Source organism: Narcine bancroftii, chromosome 1 (assembly GCF_036971445.1).
Source record: "Narcine bancroftii isolate sNarBan1 chromosome 1, sNarBan1.hap1, whole genome shotgun sequence".
Lineage (NCBI taxonomy): Eukaryota > Metazoa > Chordata > Chondrichthyes > Torpediniformes > Narcinidae > Narcine > Narcine bancroftii.
This window is the reverse complement of record NC_091469.1, coordinates 341,725,182-341,743,563: the sequence shown is the minus strand read 5'-3', so window position 1 is coordinate 341,743,563 and position 18,382 is coordinate 341,725,182. Positions and strand designations below refer to the sequence as shown.

Below are 18,382 nucleotides of genomic sequence, written 5' to 3'. Positions count from 1 at the left end.
TTGGCTAGTAGAGAGGTAAAACTAGTGCTTCCTTTTGATGAAGGAGATAGAGATACCTATTTTCAGCTTTTTGAAAAGATTGCTGAGAGCTCAAGATGGCCAAAAGAAAAGTGGTCTTTAATGCTCCAAAGTCTATTAAAGGGAAAAGCACAAATTGTATTCTCTAGCTTGACTGTACAGCAAGTGACAAATTATGATACTGTTAAGTAAGCAGTATTACGAGTTGATTCTAGAAGCATATGGACAAAAATTTAGGAGTTTGACATGGAATCAATCTTATATGGATTTTGCTCTGGGAAAATCTGTATGATTTGACCATTGGTGCGCCTCAAAAGGAATAAATTATGATTTTAACAGTTTGAGAGAATTGATGTTAATTGAGGAAATTAAAAGGAGTGCCCCAAAGGAGATTAAATTATTCCTGGATGAGAGAGACATGGATACGTGACATCAAACAGCTAAATTAGCAGATGAATTTTCTCTGATTCACAAAAGTACTTTTCAAAATGGTAGGCAATTTCAGAACGTTAATGTGGAACAGATTAATAAGCCTGTTCAGAGGATTAATATGGAGCCGGATAGTAAACCTGAAATTGAGTCTGGCGAGAGTGTTGGAAAGGACAGAACTTCTGGATTTGGATGTCATTTTTGTAAGAAACCGGGTCATGTTATTGCGAATTGTCTAGTATTAAAAAAAAACAAAAGAGAAAATAAGGTTTGACCAGAAGTATGTATTCAAACAGTTAAATTTAGGCAGGGCAGATGTTCTAACCTTGATAAAGGTGTCATGGATGGTTACAAACCTTTTGTTTCAGATGGTTTTGTTTCAGTAAAGGAGGGAGAATCACAGATTCCAGTTAAAATTCTTAGGGATACTGGTGCTGTACAGTCATTGTTGGAACAAGGAGTTTTATCTCTGGATCAAAGAACTGACACAGGGGAGACAATTTTGATTAAAGGTGTTGGAGGTGAGGTGGAGTTGATATCTCTTCACAATATAGTGCCAAATTCAGAGTTAGCTAAAGGACCTGTTGTGGTAGGAGTAATTTCAAAGTTACCCATGCAGGGGGGTCTCATTTTTATTAGGGAATGATTTGGCAGAGGATAAAGTTGGGTCAGTTTTGAGATTAACAAATAAGCCTAGGAAGGATGAGGTGGAAGAGAATTGTGAGATATATCCTGCGTGTGCAGTTACAAGGTCAGTGACTAAGAAATTATTGAGAGATGAATAAGATCCAGTTGACAAGAGATTTGTCAGGTGCTTCTGAAATGGCTTTGAAACAGCAGGGTAATTGTGAGAGTAAAGATTTCTCTTTGTCAAGGAAAGAGTTAATTTGGCAACAAAGAGCAGATACAAGTCTTGTTGACTTAACAAGCAAAGCAGTAATTGAACAGGAAATTAAAGAAATGGCTTGTTGTTATTACTTGAAGGGTGAATTGTTGAAACCTTATTATGAGGATAATAGTAGTGGAGAACAATCTGTATCAGAGACGTTAGCTGTTGACAGGGTTGAGGAAGTAATGGATCATAATCTTGTGAGGGTAACTTTAAAGAAATCTTGGTTCCTGTACACCTATCTAACTCAGCAATTTTGGAAAATTTGGAGGAAAAGTTAGGTAATCTTGAGTCACAAGAACAGATGCAGTTGAAGGAATTAATTTTAAAATACACAAGTTTGTTTCCTGATGTGCCAAAAAAGGACATCAGTGATTTATCATGATGTGGATGTCAGAGAAGCAAGTCCCATTAAACAACACCCATACAGAATAAACATTCAGAAAAGTAAAATCATGGATGGGGGGAGATGGAATATATGTTGAGAAATTAGTTACTAGACCTTTACAGATTGGAGTTCTCCTTGTATTCTGCTGCCAAAACCAGATAGATTTTGTACAGATTATAGGAAGGTTAATTCAGTAACTAAAACACATGCTTTTCTTATTCCAAGAATAGATGACCATTTTGATAAATTTGGAAAAGCTAGATTTCTTACTAAGTTGGATTTGTTGAAGATTTACTGGTGTTTGCCTTTAACTGAGAGAGGAAGGAATATTTCAGCTTTTGTTACTCCATCTGGTTTATATGAGTATAATGTGTAAACCTTTTGGCATGAAAAATTTCCCTGCAACATTTCAAAGGATGATTAATTCGGTAATCCAAGGGTTAACACAAACATATATTGATGACTTGGTCACAAAACTGACACATGGGAAGAACATTTGAAGGAATTGATCAAATTGTTTGCAAGATTATCCAAAGCAAACTTAACTGTTAACTTAGCGAAGAGTGAATTTGCAAATGCCACTGTAACGTACTTGGGTCATATAGTTGGTCATGGCAAAGTTGCACCTATTCAAGCAAAGGTGAATGCAATTTTTGAGTTTCCTATTCCCAATGGCAAAAAAAACAGTGAGAAGGTTTTTAAGAATGGCAGGATATTATAGGAAGTTTTGCAGAAATTTTGCTGAGGTTGCTCTTCCTTTAACCAACCTTTTGAAGAAAGGGGAGAAATTTATGTGGACTAAAGAATGTCAGACATCTTTAGAAAATTTAAAGGATATGCTATGCCATTATCCTGTGTTAAAATCTCCTGATTTTGATAAACCTTTTTCTGAAGCAGTGAACACAAGAGAGGGAGCAGCAGGTTCAGTTTTATTGTGAAAACATAATGAAATTGACCATCCAGTTGCCTACTTTTCAAAAAAATTCAATGTTCATCAAAGGAACTATTCCACTATTGAAAAAGAACTGTTGTCTATCGTGTTTGCTCTGCAGAATTTTGATATATATCTCTCAGGAACCAATTGTGATATTTACTGGCCACAATCATCTGGTGTTTTTGAATAAAATGAAGAACAAAACAGAAGATTGTTAAACTGGAGTTTGATATTACAAGAATATAATCTGCAGATTATTCATATCAGAGGTTCAAATAACATTATAGCAGATTGTTTGTCAAGATGTTAAAATTGATCACGTATAAAATGCTCTCAACATTGTTACTTTATTATAACATGTTATATATACAGTGAATTGTTATATCTTTAGTGATTTTAAAAACAGTTTAGTTATTACTGAATTTTAACTCAAGAGCTAAAATCCCTTTAAAGGAGGGGAGGTGTGATGCAATATTTGGCAATATTTTTGGGAGATAAATTGGTAAAATTAGAGTAGGTTAAATACATACACACATTTTAAAACAGATCTTATTTGAAATATTGAAGAATTCATTTTCAGTGACTTTACAGAAACTATGGAGAATGCTATGCACATTTCACAAGTAGGTGCTAATTGAAATGATGTCATGAAATGAATAGACCACTGTCTTGGAGGACTCAGGTCGTCTGTGTTTGACATTTTTACAAGACTTCTGACCTCTCTGCAAAGTGTTCACTCAAAGGTCATTGAGAGGTTTGTTGACCTAAAACCACAGATGGGAGCAGAAGACCGACTCCTATTGTTTGCTGGAGAAGGAGGGGTTTTGCAAGTGAGAGGGAGGACATGTGGCTGGGAGTTGGAATTTCGAGGTGCTTTCAGGTGCCCACCTGAAAGTGGAGAACCTGGCCCCGAGGTGCACTTACCTAACCATCCTCGGGGAGGTATATTCTCCGGCTCAGAGTGCTCCCCCTAGGCACCTGAAAGAAGCAAGGCAAAGCGGCTAGTAGCTTTCAGGTGTCTAGCAGTAGATTGGCTGTTGACAGTCAGCTGGCGACCCGCTGACAGCCACCCTCATCGCTGCCGACACCTACCCTGCCCACTGTCTGACAGCCTCCCGGCACAGGACTATAGGGCTGGAGCAGCCAGTGCGGGACTAGAGGGCTGAGGAGGCCAGTGCAGGACTTTGGGCTCCTGACATCCCACACCGCCCACAATTTGGTGTCGGTTTATAGAGAATGAGGAAGGCTTGTTAGTTGCAGTTAATCTTTCATATTGATTTTTGCATTCTGAAGAGAGTTCTACATTAGCATCTCTCAAACTTTGCCTCCTTAAACCTGATAAACCAAAACCAGCAGAAATTCTGTCATAAATGATCAATGACCAAGAGCAAAGGATACATTAATAGGGAGCAATGCGCAGAGATATTGTCCTCGTGAAAACAAAGCAACAACTATTTTGTGTTCGACAATTCTGCATCCAAGCACCTGAAAGCAGCTTCAGATGGGGGGTGGGAAGAGAGAGAGCGCGAGAGCGAGAACGAGAGAGGTGAAACAAGCTCTCTCAGCTAGTGTGTGTGACACTGAAAACAGCTGAACAGTGCAAGCCAGGAAGCTTGTTGGAACTGAAGAAAAGCTCCAGAGTGGCAGATGGCTGCAAGTGCATCTGTCTGATGTTTCTCTTGGAATAATTGGAACAGAAAGGAACTCTGTGATAGCCTGAAAGAAAGAGGTTATCATCTGGAGATCAGTGATGGGGCAAGTTTCATCAGAAAAACATTGAGGTGACTAATGGTGGTCCCTCTGTTGTGAAAATCCTGGAACAACAAATCTCTCTCTGCAAACCCTACGAGAACCTTCCTGTGTGGTAAACATTTACCTTACGAGCGCCAAAGCCTTGTGAACTTTATTACATGTTAAATTCTGTGCACAGTATAAGAATTGCCTACAACCAGAGAACTTGGAAGAATGAGAAGTGAGATTGAACTGTGAACCAAATAACTTTTCTTACATTTACACACACTTCACATACACATGCACTTAGAATTCAAAGTTGGGTTTAGTTAAGTTAATAGAGATAAGTTAAAGTCTGATTCTGTTTTCATGTTTAAAGATAATTAAAAACTTTTGTTTAAGTAGCCATTTGTCGTGGTGAATATCTATTGCTGCTGGGTTTTGGGGTCCTTTGGGCTCGTAGGCCGTGATATATTAATTGTATGGAATATGTCTACTGAGCTCTGTAAATCAGAGCAGAGGATCAGTAGGGATAGTCTCTCTCTCTCTCTCTCCCTCCTTTGTATCAAGAAAATAAAACTGATTGGACCGAGTATCAGAGTCGAGCAGTTATTGTACGGCAAAATTTTTTGACACAGAGAGTCACAGTCCCAGTTACAGATTTAGAAGTGAGATACTTCTTCTCACAGAGGTTGTTACTACTATTACTACCAATGAGTGCTCTAGAGGGTGTTGTTAACATTAAGAAGGAGATAGATCTCTAACCACAGAAGGCATCAAGTAGTAAAGGAAGAGAAAGGAAAGATGGTATTGAGACAGATCATGTTATCATTGAATGATTATCCCCCTACTCCTGTTTTCTATGTTTCTTTGAAGAGTTACAGAAATCAAACACACTATTAATGCAAATTTGCATCCATCTTTTGATTGATAGAATATCAGAAGTAGGGAAAAACCCATAGATTATATGACATCTCAAGTTTACTCCGAAGGTCATAGCTAATCCGGTGCAACACAAATTCATTAAATTTATTGCTGGTATGAAGGGATTGTCCTTTTGAAAACAGGATGAGTAAAACCAGCTTATTTTCTGTGAAATTAAGAATGAAAGGTCATTAATTTAGAACTAATTCTTGGAGGGACTGACAGTGTTGATACCAAAATGAATGAAACAGCTCATTTATACTATCTAATTCATAGAAGTCATTAAAGATGCAAATTTTACTGAGCCTCTCCTCAAAGGAGAGACCCTTCATTCAAGTAATCAATTTTGAAAATATGCAGTGGTCTGATTCCAACCAAGTATGTACTTCTCTGGAGGTGGAGATCAAACCTGCACAGGGCACTTCAAGTGATATCTCACAATAGCCTTTACAATCTCTGCAAGACCTCCTTACTTTCATTTTCCTGACATCCTTACAATAAAAATCAATATACCCTATGCCTCGATTGCTGTTGTTCCTACATCTCACAGAGATACAGCAAGAAATAACCACACACCAAGGTTTGTTAGTTTTCCACCACTGTAAAGGTATTCTGTATTTCTAACTTTCCTTTGCTAAGGTTTAATTAAAATTTGCACCCACCTTTGACCATCCTGGCAATTTAAGGTATGCATCTTGAGGGAGGTCAGGAATCCCACTTGGAATCACAAAGGAACCCAAGTAAAAGGATGGCACGTTCACCTCAGTTGTAGCAGAGTGCCCTACAAGTTTCTGGAGGTTATTTAACAGGCCATTTGACACAGCTTTGTCAATATTTAATGAGAAAATCGTCCAGTTTATCAGGATTTGTGAAGCCAGAGTAAGATTGGTTACCAGGCCCTGTGGAGGAGAGAATGAGACAGCAGGTAATCTGGCAGTCATGACTTCTTGCTATGTCAACTAAAATAGCAAATAAACCACAACTTAAGATATATCAAAGGAAAGACTATATTAGAATTAATACACTTAAAAATAAAATGAGAAAATAATATAACTGAAGGTTGGCATATCATCAGAACCTAATTATTTCCATCCCAAAAAATTGCAGGTGTTTTGGCTACAATCTTCAAAATTCAGTCAGCTTCTTGATTGAAGAATTGAAAATGTCTTACTTCGCAACATTGTTCAAAAAGTTTGGAAGGTAGCATGAGGAAATGTTATTAAAATAATGGAATCTATCATTCAAGGATGACAAGTGATGGCTTGGAGAAAAGAAAATTGTGGGGAAAAGCTTCACTGATCAGCCAGAATCAGAATGGTTTCATGAGATTCCATTCATTGTTGCACATAGAAAAAAAATACACAAGGCTTTCCCTTTGTTTACCCCATTATGGCATGCAAAAAATGCGAAAGAGCAAATCAAAAGTCCTTTTTCAGGTCACTAATGTAAATGAATTTTACTGATATTGAATTCCTAAAGTCATTCAATAAGATTTTCACACAAGATTTTTATCATCAAAGCACATTTTCGGAACTGGAGCCAACTCATTGAGATGGACATAAAAATGTTTAAGAGATTGGAATCATAGAGGGATGGAGGGTACATACTCCAATTGCCAGAAACAGATTTGGGGGGTAGCAGCTGTCTCATCAGAGGCATATATCCATGTTGTGAATAACTCCAAGTTGGAAGATATAGGAAGCTGGCTAGCTGAAAGTAGAAAGTTGCAATGTGACATTAGTTGGCTGCCTGAGTACACAAAGAATCGTAGCAGATGAAATTTGATGCAGGGAAAGCACTAGGTCAACTTTGGGCATTAAATATTTATTTTCTAATTGGTGAAAAGTTCATAATTGTGGAGGAGCTTAGATAATTTTCAGCCAAGTGTAGAAATCACTGGCAAGCCAATGTCCACAAAAAAAAGTAATGGAAGATTACTTCAAAACTGATGATTTTTCAAAGATGGCATTAAATATTATGGAACCAATAGATTAAGATACAGATCAGCTATAACTTAATTGGACGAGCGAAGAATCCACAAAGCAGCTGAGTGTGGTCATTGCTTGGGCACTCCTACTGGAGGAACCAAGGACTCTGCTCATTCACTTGCAACAACAACCACCAACTGACTCACTGAAGGGAACAATCACAACCATTGGAAATGCTAATCTTGTTGCTCTTTTTACAGATATTGTTTGATCTACAGAGTATATCCAGTATTTTCTGTCTTCATTTCAAACTTCCAGTGCCTGCAGTTGTTTTCTCTGGTGGGATATAAATTTGTTTCTGCTGATTTCTATACATTGAGTTCATGATAACACAAAGCAGGGTCACGCTCCTGCTCACAAGACACAACTTTGAAATTAGCAGAAATATGTCTTGGCTTAACTTGAGAGTTTTCTTTTCTTTACCTGACACCGCCTTTCAACAAATTAGCTGCTATTTTAGTGCACATTCTGAGGACTTGAAAAATCTGGCAGTACGTAACTTTATATTGCCTGGATCTATAGTAATAATGATGATCTGGACGACCAGAAAATCTTCCTTTTGTTTCATTAATTTTTTCACTGTCTACAATTTAAAACTGACTTGTTTTCTCACTTTCCTAATTTTGATGGAAGAACCTCAATCTGAACTCCTAACCCTTATTGCTCTCTTCACAGATGCTGATTGATCTGCTGGGTAGACTCTATTTTCACTTCAAATTTACATCATTAACAATATTTTATCTTCAACAGTATTATTCTTCTTTATAATTTATTTATCTCTGCCAGTGGGTTTGATATAACTCTGCAAGATGCCTTCAACATGTTATAGAGGGCCTTTAGTTTGTAATAAACTACAGAGTAAATCAGGGGAGTTGATAGCCAAACCCAGTTCATTGCACAACACTTGTGATTTTTGTTGTGATTCAGTTTTTGGGTTTTCTTCTCCCCACAAATGAAATATGAAAAAAAAAATGCTTTGATTAGCAACACACTTAAATTTTAACAAAGGTCAAGAGCAATAAAGGCTACAAATTGTTTATGACATCCAAAGCCAAATATTTCACATATCCATAAGGCATTCCTTTGCCAGCTGATTTAACACATGCTTTTTTTATCTAATAGAATGGAATTGAAGTCCTTTTACTACTTTCATATTTATTTTAAGGTACCTGGAACCTTCCTTGCTTTTACACAAATGGAGCATTACAATAGGCTCAAACCAACAGTGTCAAACAATAAAACTTTCTAGAGGGGTTGCCCTGAGAAAATAAAACGTAATATATGACTAAAACTGTGTCACACTGAGTTTGCTGTATTTATTTCTCCCATCAATTGAATGCAAGTTTGGCCTCTTACCTGAAACTTAGCTAAATTTTCAAATATAGCTATTACCCGTAATATGTCCGAGTTCCATTCTGACTGACTGGCCGTATCTCAAAATGAATGCAAGTTGGAATTATGTTAGTATGGCATGTAGAAGTCGTAAATCAAGTCATTTTCAATTCCAAATCGAGCGTCTTCCTCGGCTTCTTGCCAGATGTATCACCAGGGATGGGTTTTTCCTCTTGCTTGCCATCTTCTTTGGCAAGCTTACCATGATTATCGAATGGCACTGAGAGACGGTCACTATCATACGCACGCAGCCATTTTTTTTTCAGCTGTACATACGCATGTTCGTAAGTCACATAAGTCATAAGTTGGGGAGAGGTTGTATATATTCTTCACATCACAAAATCAACCTTTCATTTTCCATCATCCCTTTCAGCCCACCTTTCACCAAACCCCTGACTACTTTTCCAACTCTACAACCCACGGAAATCTACGTTCCTCTTCTAGTGTCTGTAGGAACCAATTGCCCAGAAAACTAAACTGTCATTTACATGGTCTCAAAAAAAGCTGTGATAGTCATTTCAAATCTTCTGGAATAAAATTTCAGCTGAAAACACAAAAGCCTGCAGGCGTACAAACACAGAAATGCTGGAGGAACTCAGCTGGTCTTGCAGTGTCCATAAGAGGTAAAGATATATTACCGACAATTCAGACCCAAGCTTTTCTTAAACTTTAGCATACCTCGCTAATGTATCCCAAGGGACCATGTGCAGATCTTGTGAGTTCTGGTTTAGAAACCTTACCAGCATAAAGCATGGGTAAGTGATCTTTTCATTCGAGCTAGAGGTTGTATCATTCAAAAGTGCAATCCTTGCAGATCTCTTGAATTCGGTGGAATATCCTTTAGAATTTTAAAGAAACTAAACTATTATTTTTAAGAGTTCCATAACTGTTACATGTCAAAAAGAGAAGTATAATATGTACTTTGATCTCCAAAACAGGAGGAAGATATGAATAAAATCAAAACTTCAGATCTCTATGTTAAATTATTAAAATGCTGTAAGGTTTGTTGTTGTGCATTATCCACAGTTTCCTCAGGACTATCAGGACAATTAAGTGACTCTGAATATATCCTTCCAATCAATGCATACCACAGGTACGGAAATGAAAAAGGTACATTTCATATACCTTAAAGTCATGAATATCTCTGCCAAAATTTATTCTGCCCATGTTTTCAACTAATACATCAAGTTGTGATCCAGCCTGACCAGTGATGTTTATGAAGATGACTTTATTTCTTTCCAGAATGCCTTGAAATACCTTAAAAAACACAAAGGATGAAACAGAAATATTACAATCTTAAAATCTCAGATGGCAAAATTGTTAGAACAATGAAGTGAAAAGGTTGTGACACGGAGCAGCAAATATACAACCCTTGGAGGAATTCAGAAACAAGTTTAATTTTCATATGTTATTTTTTGCAACAACTATTTTAGATTTTAAAATCTACACTGTAATACACCGATGATGGTCTTGAATGGGTACTTTACTCCAAATTTCAACAAATAACCTTTCAGCTATGGTACCAATTTAGGACATTACTGTTTACGTTGAGGTATTTGCCAACAACCAAGATCCACAATCAATTTCCATGCAATAGTCACTGTGAGATTTTATAGCCACTTTAATTCTATCAAATTGAAATCTTATCAATCTTAAGAGATGGTAAAAAAATTGAACTACATTCTTTCTAGAAGAACATTGTTCAAAGACTTTCAAAATTAGGAGAACTATCCATATTTGAATCATCCCCTTCAACCTCCCCAACATAACAAGTGCTACTAGTCCTATAGAAAAAAAATCCATCTGAATTTTATTCTGCACAGCTCTCAGTCTCATTACCCATCATCACCATTTCTCATCTGCCCCATTCACCTCATAATCTCTATCAATTAATTGTCAGTGGAAGTCATTTGTTCAAAACTAGTGAGAATCAAATGGTATTACTTTGTGCATATTTTGTTGAGCAATGTAATTTCTTTCTTTTACTTGAGAGAGTTTAAAATACTTATGTTTATTTTCCATAAGGTCTCATGCCTTCTTGCTTCTAAGCACTCTGCATTGTTCAAATACTTGGCTCTTGCACATCACCCACTCTAGCATTGTGTCATTTAACCATGCAGTTCCCAAGCTCGAGAATTCCCTCCTTGTTATTTCCACCTCTTCCTTTTTTTTCATTTCTATCTCTTCCACTGAATTTTCAACCACCTCTTCCAATTTCTCATTTATTGGCTCAAGGGTTCAATATTTTTCCAAGGTTTTTATTTGTGAAGCAATGTTATGTTTTATGTATAAAAATACAAGTTGCTGTATTTATCTCAATATTTCCTGTTTTAAAATGTTATGGGCAATTTTAGTAATGATCAGTATTTGAACTCTTCAATATTAACTTCTCTTATTTTGAAGCAAAAAAACAAACGCATGTTAATTTGATTTCTAGAAAGGAAGTGGTCAGTTAATTTTGGAAAAGTAACCCAAGTGTTAAATGAATATTCAAATTAAAATATGTAAATGTGGATAAGGTAAATTCCTTCCAGTTCATTGTAACAGCATTTCAAATATTATATTTGTAAATGCACCAATTGAAGCTTTGATTTTGAAACACTGAAACGTACTGACAAACAAGTTAATAATGTATGCATTATGTATGCCATAAAGTTTTAGTTGTCATCATTGTATAAATTAGGCAGAACTTGGTTAATGATTACATTTACATAAAAGTTAAAAGGTACACAAAAATGCCCACTGTACCAAACGCTAAGTTAAGGATATGACATTTCTGCTATTTCCTTTATCTGCAGATTCACTAAACCCCACCATATTTAATTCATAATTTTTGGAGTTTGCTTTGGAAAATCATCCAAACTGCATTTATCTAAAGCATTGAACACCATTAAAAATATTTTTTTTTTTAAATTGAACTGAGATCATAAATAATGGAGTGTAAAACCAGAAAGGCAAGCAGGTAAAGTTACTTTTAGAAAGGCCAGTGGAGATTTCAAAGTCAACAGAAAAGGGTAAACTAGACAGAGGAATTAAGTTAGGCAGAGAGTGCATGATAAGAGTTCATAATCAGGAGAAATGACTGAGTGCAGAGGAGTAGATGAGAACTGAAAGTATTTATGTGGGGAATAGACCAGAATAAAAAGTGGTTGATAGTTTTGACAGGTAAGCTATTGAGAAGTGTTCTAGATAGACATGGCCAGAGCCCAGAGCAGAATACAAATAATAACTATAAATAATGATCAACAGTCCATTTCTTTATCCCATATTTGTAATAATTTTAGTAAAATTAATTTCTACAGAATTAATGATTACTCAAAGAAACTTATCTCTCCAATTTTATAAAATGATTTTGAAATTTTCTTTGAACAAAGAAGTATTTAATTTCCATACACTATTCAGCAGAGAAGCTTCTGGACATGAATAATATAAGAGCAAACTACCAATGATTATAGAAATCTTAAATAAAAACAGAAAATGCTGACAGGTTAGGTTCAGCAATGCCTGTGGAGAACTAATTCATATCTGTGGTTGCTCGTTTGCTGGATCAAATACATCCTCACAAGTTTCACAGAATCCATTGTAAATGTGTGAATAGAAAGTAAATAGGGAAAAAAATAGTCAGGAATAATGTAGGTAGGTGTGTGTCCTAATACATCACAAAATGGTCTGCCATTACAGGGCATACAATATGTCAAATGTGTCTGTCTTCTCTACTGACTCTTGCTCTGAACTTATTTTCATTCCTAGTTTTTGTTTGAACAGGTCAGGATGAAAGTAGTGGAATGCTGCAGCATAGCACAAGAATAAAAGGAATGATAAAGGAGGAGAAGCATTCAGAAAGAGAGAAGCTGTGACTCTTTTTCACCAACTCTATTTTCCCCTGTTGAGTCTCTGGTCTTTCAATCTATGCTCCTTTTATTCACCTCTCTTATAACTTTACAACTTCCTCTTTCCTTCAGACCTTCCTATCTTATCCTTTTCCTCCTAAGGTGATCTCAAAGCAAAAGTATAAAATTAAAGTAAAGGCACAGGTTTGAATTTCCCTATTTTGCAATGAAATTCAAAATTTTGAAAGCAAAGATCCCTTTATAATTAGTGAAAATGAATGCAGATATGACTGTCAACTGACTTAAGAACCCCCATATTACCAGGGACGACATGGTCAAGAACACAAAGCTACATCTAGAAATATCCATTCCAATATCATTTGATTGACAGAATGCTCAATATCAGCAGCATGGAATTAGAGCTGCAGGTGAGAGCTCCTGGGATTTTATTACAAGCTGTACCAATCAAGCAAAAGCTTTAATAATGGCAGTAAGGACACGTCAATAGGGTGTGTGTTCATCCTGAAATAGAAATTAGTCTTTTAACTTTACCAATTTTAGTTTAACCTTTATTTTAAACAAAATTAATTTCAATTAATTAACAGGTTGGACAAAAAGAGTGAATTAAAATATGTACTGAGTGTTCTCTGGAAACCTGGAAATCATATCAAGACCAGTAACACCCTTACACAAGAATAAGAATTGATAATGGGGAAAATGTGCAACAGTGAGAAGAAGAAAAAGAGTTAGTTGGCATTAGCAGTAAAAACTAACATACCATATAACCATTTACGGAGCAGAAACAGGCCACGTTGGCCTTTCGAGTCCGCACCAGTTCACTGATTTTGTGTGTCCTCTTCAGGCATTGGTCCCGGTAGATCTTCATTCAATAACGATGGGCGAATTCAATGCAGGTGGAATCAGCCATAGAAACGTTTGTGAAACGTGCAGTTCAATATTTTCTGACAATGGCCCACAATTTGTATCAGCAGAATTTAAAGAGTCTGCACTGTAAGCCCGCCCTCTGGACATCATGATGCCCATGTCATGTCACCCTTCCATATATCTAAGACGCTGTGACTCAGTGGCCATGTTAGTCTAATAGAAGTAAAGGATGAGATAACATCACGTCTCTGAATCTTAATTGTGTGAGGGCATACACAGCAATGGTGACGAGGAACGAAACAAACCCTACACATATTCCATGCACCAATCGTGAGAAGATAAACAAGTGAAGAAAGGTAGAAAACGACTACCTAACAACCCCAACAAATTCCCACCAAAAGATCAAGAACATCTGCGATCCTCATCTCCAAAAGAAAGACAATTAAACTCAGGGTGGCACAGTTAGCATTGCGGTTACAGTGCCAACGATCAGGACCAGGGTTCAAATCCCACATTGTCTGTAAAGAGTTTACATTCTCCATGTGTCTGCATGGATTTTCCCTCGGGGCTCTGGTTTCCTCCCATTCTTATTTCATATCTCTCCTTCTATCCCCCCACATCTCAGTCTGTTCAAAGACCCATTTCCTTTCCCTCAAGATACCAAAGACACTTGCCAAGGGAAAGATATGAAAAAAAAATACCATTACTAAATAATAGCTAGAAAATAGAAAGAAATGCCTTAGGACTACCATCAAAACCAAAATGATCTAATTTTCCTGACTTTACCAGATCCAAAAGACATCAATGTAGGTTTCAAAAATAAAGAAAAATAAGCAAAAAATTATATCATTAGCTTAAATCTATATTATTATTATCATACATTTCATATCTCTCTTTCTATCCCTCCACACGGCACTATGTTCAAAGATCTATTTCTCTTCCCTCAGAGATGGGACCCAGTACCAAAGACACTTCCAAAAAGAAAGGTATGAAAAAAGATATCATCACTAATTATAAAGACCCTGCCTTGGTGTAAAATAGATTAAACACCACCTCTGTCTATTTTACGGGTAGTGAGAAAACCCACCAAGCCTATCTCTCGAACCCCCAGGCTAAACAAATTCAGAAAATGTAACTCTTTTTTCCCCCCCAAGGATTAACATCAAACAAGCATCATCAACCTCCTTTGTAATCACAAGGTTCAGATATGATTTTTTTAACCTCTAGTATTTAAATCAAGCATGGCTACATTACAAGCCCAACCCATTATTTCCACTTTTCTTTCAGTCACTGTGTTCCTATTAGAGATTATCATTCAGCACAGAATAGATAGGACATTTATCAGTATTGCCAGTCCACATTCTAAATGGACAATTGATCATTAAACTTGTGCTTACTGGCAATTCATGTAATGTAGAACACATACATAGTAAGAAATGCAAACTCCTTTTTAGCTGTATAGAAATTGCCTGTGACACACCAGAAATATTGAAAAGGTGAAGATGTTCCACTGGTCAGCCCATGAGCAGCCCAAATACCACCACATTGAGGCAAGTATTAGAAAAAGTTGATAAATGTTTCAATTTTAATTTTTTTTATAAAATTTAGACATACAGCATGGTAACAGTCCTTCTGGTTCACGAGCCTGTGCTGCCTGCATACACCAATTAACCTATAACCCCGTACTCTTTTTGGAGGGTGGGAGGAAACTGGAGTGCTGAGAGGAAATCCACATGGACATGTGAAGAATGTACAAACTCCTTTCTGATAGCACCGGATTCAAAGCTGGGTCGCTGGCTCTGTAATAGCATTACACTAACTGCCACACTAACTGTGCCCTTTGCATATCTAGTGAGATTTCTTTCCCAGTAGACAAATATTGACAAAGTTATCCAGCAAAGGAGCAAGTTCTGTTTACGAGAAGCTTTTTCAATAATCATGGGTTCCAGATTTTCAGCAAAGATAGGAGTCTAATAATGTAATGACCGCACTAACCCCTCTTTACAGTTAGGCAAAAACAACAAGAACCCTCAGAGCAGTACCATTAAATCAATGTGCAATGAATCGTCAAAATCAGACGGGAGGACTACCATATAAATGGCAATGTTCTGTCTGAAGCTATGGTCAATATTAAGAATGAATATTAAGCACCAGCTATTCTGGGCCAGTAATTGAGTGTAGATATTGAATACTACCATAAAAGCCTCCAGCAAATATCCCAAGGAAAATGCTTCACCCTGTACAAGAATATCCATTCAGTTCTGGTACCACTCTGATGAATCTTCACCATGTCAGCAGTGCCTCGATGACCTTTATATAATGGGGATAACCAGAAGAGTGTGTTGTGCAGAACCATTAGAGTAAAACACCAAAAAACCTATGAGCAACAATTGTGCCTTCAAAGTTTAAGTGTTTTAGGCAGTGAAACATTTAAACTTAGGTGTTTACGTGTTTCACTGCCTAACACACCTAAACTTAAGCTGAATGACTGATGAACTGCTCATACTGCTCTAATAATCTACTTTTGTTTAACAATATTCATTTATTTTTATATATGTACAGCATATAAATCACTTTAAATATGTGTGCTATGTCAATATACGTGTTTGCATGTTTTAACACCGAGGACCGAAGAACAGTTTCAACCAGTTGTAATTTACAATAGTATGATAATAAAAAATGTGAACTTGAACTTGAGTGTTAATCAGCTGCACGCATCAAGGTTTGGTGCTTGGTTCCAAAGTATTGATAATATAGATCAGATGTACCATTTCTACATTTGCCAGCAACACAAAACTGGATGTGATTTTGAGTTATGAAGAGGGCACAAAAAGTGATCATGGCAATTTAGCCAAATTGAGTGAGTAGGCAGATTTGGCACAGCATGGATAAGGGGAAAATTATCCACTTTGCCATGAAAATCAGAAAGGCAGAGAATTAAGTGAGGAGTTTTTGATGTACTAAGAGGCCTGGATGCCCCTGTGCACCAGGCACTGAAACCAAACATGCAGCTTCAATTATCACTTCAAAATGCAAATGGCATTTTAGCTTTCTTGAGAAGACACTGAGTACAGGAGTAATTTGCACTTGTATAAAGGGACTTGATGAGTGTATTGGGAAGGGCTGTGGCTGTCATGTGACAGCATTGTCCTACCTAGTCAGAGGACACACTAGCTGCCAATCAAGTTTTAGTTCCATCCCATCCACTAATACACACCTTGCTATTGGCCCCAAGTAAATTATCTGGACTATACTCTCCAGTCTGCCTGTACTTGGCCTTGGGCCATTGGCTGTTGTAACTGGATTAACCTTCCTGGCACTGACCCATTGGATCCCTGTAAATAATTTGGGCTGGGTACTTTATGTGCGTTTCTAATTGTCCGCTGTTTCTTTCCCACAGCTGCTGTGAGGTGTGCGCGCATGTGTGCTGCATCAGTTACCATTTCCCACACTTGACTTCTGTAAATAAAATACTTCCCCATCTAAATTGTGTTCACAGTCCTTGCCTTTGAGACCTACCAATCCTGTTTCCTCACTCACAACAATGAGACGAACTTGGAGTACAATATTTCATGTTGGTTTCAAATTTAGATTTTGACATAGAGCATGGTAACAGGCCATTTAAGCCTACAAACCTGTGCCACCCAATTAAACCCAATTCACCTCCAACCCCCATACATTTTAAAGGGTGGGAGGAAACCCACACAGACACGGGCAGAATGAACAAACTCTTTACAGTCAGCACCCGATTCAAACCCGGGTCACTGCCGCTGTAACAGCACTGCGCCAACCACACGCTAACCTTACATAAGAAAAAATACGCATGGCACAGAGGGAGTACAACAAAGGCTCACTGGGTGATTCCTGTGCTGGTAGGACTGCTGCATTTGGAGATATTAAGTTGAATAAACCTTCTAGAACCAAGAAGAATTAAAGGATTTCATTGAAATGTACAAAATTTTGACAGTGCGAATGTGGAGAGGATGTACCCTCTGTCCGTGGGAAATATGGAATCAGGGGTCACAATCAGGGGACAGACGTTGAAAGATTTCTTCACTCAATGCAAGTTGAACTAGTGGAATTCTCAACCACAGAAGAAAATGGCTGTCAAGTCACTGAACACATTGAAAAAGGATGCAGACAGATTTCTAAACTCAAAGACCAGCAAGAGTTATGTAGAGGGAACTTGAATATTGCATTGCTTAGTCCCAATCACATTGAAGGGGAAAGCAGTCTTGAAGGATAACAAACTTACTTCTGCTGTTATTTTTTTTCTAATCAGCAGGTGGCAAAAATAATCTCTTAGTTTTCATTATCTAAGTAGGCACCTTAGTTCAACAGAGTAATTTCTGTTACCTGCCTGGAACAAGGTTAAAAAAAAAATCACTGCTCACATACTGTCAACACCTTCCAAGTATATATTGATCATAGATGCCAACTCCAGTACTTTCAGCACGAGGTACACCCCAGTTGAATTTGCCAGGAAAATTCATGACCTCATACTCTGCTCCTCTAGAATTAGTCAGAGTTTTACAGCACAGAAACAGGCCCTTCAGCCCAACTTGTGCATACCCACCAATCATTACCTAAACTCGTTTTCATTTGCCTGCATTCAACACATATCCCTCAAACTTATCCATGTAATTCTCAATGATACTCTGCAGTATTCAAAAACTCTACAATATTCTTTTACATCCCAGTGATCAAATGCATTGACCAAGAATTGTGAAAAAAATGCCATAGATTGATATTAAAAAAAAAACACCTTACCCCATCCACCATGACATAGGCTCGGTCATGAACCCCATTCAAGGGTGATGCCAGCATCGTCGGCTGGCTACAATTTATTGGGAGCATATTTCGATAAAGCATGTATACAGAATACTGTGGGGGGAGATAAAAACAATAAATTCTGATTAGGAGAGCAATGGGAAATTCAGCATTTATAATGACCAATTACAAAAGTTGCATCAG

At 37.2% G+C, this 18,382-nt stretch overlaps 1 protein-coding gene across 7 annotated transcripts in view; it reads right to left on the bottom strand.

Moving 5' to 3' along the window:
* The window catches only part of glb1 (galactosidase, beta 1), a 126,592-nt gene that overhangs the window by 28,762 nt on the left and 79,448 nt on the right, over positions 1-18,382 (bottom strand). For 5 of the 7 annotated variants that reach the window (XR_011348447.1, XM_069910134.1, XM_069910135.1 and 2 more), the window contains 4 exons: positions 18,179-18,292; positions 13,302-13,403; positions 9,819-9,950; positions 5,976-6,212 (listed from right to left, as the gene is read on the bottom strand). Coding sequence is in view for 6 of the 7 variants with exons in the window: in XM_069910134.1 (XP_069766235.1) it covers positions 5,976-6,212; positions 9,819-9,950; positions 13,302-13,403; positions 18,179-18,292 (585 nt within the window). In the remaining variant the exon portion in view is untranslated. The remainder of the gene's footprint in view (positions 1-5,975; positions 6,213-9,818; positions 9,951-13,301; positions 13,404-18,178; positions 18,293-18,382) is intronic. The other 2 variants (XM_069910137.1, XM_069910138.1) reach the window with 1 other exon arrangement.